General features: G+C 57.2%; 1 protein-coding gene across 2 annotated transcripts in view; it reads left to right on the top strand.

Moving 5' to 3' along the window:
- Positions 1-2,153, top strand: part of POU6F1 (POU class 6 homeobox 1) — an 18,199-nt gene that overhangs the window by 9,352 nt on the left and 6,694 nt on the right. Inside the window, exons 5-7 of one of the 2 annotated variants that reach the window (XM_008590416.1) lie at positions 148-401; positions 1,048-1,176; positions 1,806-2,009. In XM_008590416.1, coding sequence (XP_008588638.1) covers positions 148-401; positions 1,048-1,176; positions 1,806-2,009 — 587 coding nt within the window. The remainder of the gene's footprint in view (positions 1-147; positions 402-1,047; positions 1,177-1,805; positions 2,010-2,153) is intronic. The other variant, XM_008590415.1, reaches the window with a different exon arrangement.

Genomic DNA, 2,153 nt, shown 5'->3' with positions numbered 1-2,153 from the left:
CTTCAAGGATCAAGGGATTCATGGCTGTCTGCCCCCATGCCCACTGCCCCAACCCCTTCTCATTCTTGTGCCAGAACCCATGGGATTGGAGCCGCTGTGGGCCGTGGCTAGGCACTTGAGCCCCTCTGTCTCTGCCTTGCTCCATAGCAGCTGCTGTGCTGAATACTGCTCTCCCGGCATCTGTACAAGCTGCCCCACCAATACAGGCCTCCTCGCCAGCCCAGCCCCGGCCACCAGCCCAGCCCCAGACGCTGTTCCAGACCCAGCCGCTGCTACAGACCACGCCTGCCATCCTACCGCAGCCCACTGCTGCCACCACTGCTGCCCCCACCCCCAAGCCAGTGGACACCCCCCCACAGATCACCGTCCAGACTGCAGGCTTCGCATTTAGCCCAGGAATCGTAAGCTGCTGCCCTCACCCAGGGCTGACCAGGGATGGACCGAATATTGAGCCAAGGGTGAAACAGCCTTCCCACAGGGGAGGACCAGCCCCCTGAGCTGGTCCTTTTCCAACACATCAGCAGAGATGGGCTCCCTCCGAGGCCTTCTCCTTGCAGCTGCCAGCCCATCCATCCCAGAAAAAAGTAGACAACCTCTGCCAAGGGAGCTGGGCAAATTCTCCAGAACCTGAACCACTGGACCAGCCTTGGAGGGTGGGATGATGCCTGGGGGTTGCAAACTTGTACGCTGTCACTAAGGTGCAGCTAGAGGCTTACAGCTCTGTGTGGGTGTCCTTCCAGTGTAGCTCCTAGCTTGGCAGTGGGAGCTGTTAGATGTGACCAGGATCACATCAGCCTCTCCAATCTGGTACTACTACCTCCCAGGCCTGGCCTGAAAGATTAACCAGAGTTACTGTTCCATGACTGTGGCCCCACCCTTCTCTGCTGCCCCCCTGTATCCCCTAGCCCTGGAAACTATTCAGCTGGTGGACATGGGCTTGCAGCCCACATTCACATCTGCCCACCCCAATGCCCTCAGCCCTTTTCCCTCTGCCTTGGGCTCTTCTCACCACTTGGCCTCTGAGCAAGGCTCTTCCTCCACCCACAGATCAGTGCTGCTTCCCTCGGGGGACAGACCCAGATCCTGGGCTCCCTCACTACAACTCCAGTCATTACCAACGCCATTCCCAGCATGCAGGGGATCAGCAGTCAGATCCTCACCAATGCTCAGGGACAGGCAAGTGGTCAACCGCAGGGCTGAGGGGTGGGGGCTGTGGAGAAGCTGGCCAGGAGGGGACCAGAACTTGGGCTGGGAGTCAGAAAGCTAGAACAGGGTGTCAGGCTGCTGTTAGCATTTCCAGTGTGGCAGCTCTGTTGATTCTGAGGCCGGGCAGGAGCATAGCCACCACCCTGTCCTACAGGCGCTCCCCTTAGTTGGGGGGTTTCATTTATGGAGCACCCGCTTTATGGCCAGGCTTTGTGCTAGATGCTTTCTCATACATTATCCCACTTCGTTTTGAGCATGTATCTATTAGATGGAGATATTTATTCCCATTTTACAGAAGGGAAGGCTGAGGTTCAGAAAAATTAAGCCACACAGCTAAAATGTGGCAGAGCAGGGATTTACATCTGGGTTTCTCTGATTCACATCCAGACCTGGCCCTGCTCCACCACAGCCCCAGGAGTAGAATAAAGGAAGCAGCCCTTGGAGTGTTAATCCTTCATTTTATTGATTAGGAAGCTGAGGCCAGAGGGGTTAAGTGATTTGTTCAACATAGTTTCTTTCCCTGCTAGTGTGGGGATTGTGGTTGGGGGTGGAGCTGGACATTGCCCTCACACCTGGGGTCCCTGGCTTATTTCCTCCAGGTTATTGGAACACTTCCATGGGTAGTGAACTCAGCTAGTGTGGCGGCCCCAGCACCAGCCCAAAGCCTGCAGGTCCAGGCCGTGACCCCCCAACTGTTGTTGAATGCCCAGGGCCAGGTGATTGCAACCCTGGCCAGCAGCCCCCTGCCTCCGCCCATGGCTGTCCGGAAGCCAAGCACGCCTGAGTCCCCTGCTAAGAGTGAGGTACAAGGGCTGGGGGTGGGGCTGGGATTGGGGGTGGGAGGTCAGGCAATGCTGTCTGTTCCGAGTGGCTTCCCTCCAGACTGCCAGGCAGGATAAAATATTCTGGAACTCCTGGGAGAGCAGGGCACCTCCCCAAAGGGAGGG

The sequence above is a fragment of the Galeopterus variegatus genome, unplaced genomic scaffold, assembly GCF_000696425.1.
Source record: "Galeopterus variegatus unplaced genomic scaffold, G_variegatus-3.0.2 Scaffold6079, whole genome shotgun sequence".
Taxonomy (NCBI): Eukaryota; Metazoa; Chordata; class Mammalia; order Dermoptera; family Cynocephalidae; genus Galeopterus; species Galeopterus variegatus.
The sequence above is the reverse complement of the archived record's forward strand: the minus strand, read 5'-3'. Positions and strand labels throughout refer to the sequence as shown.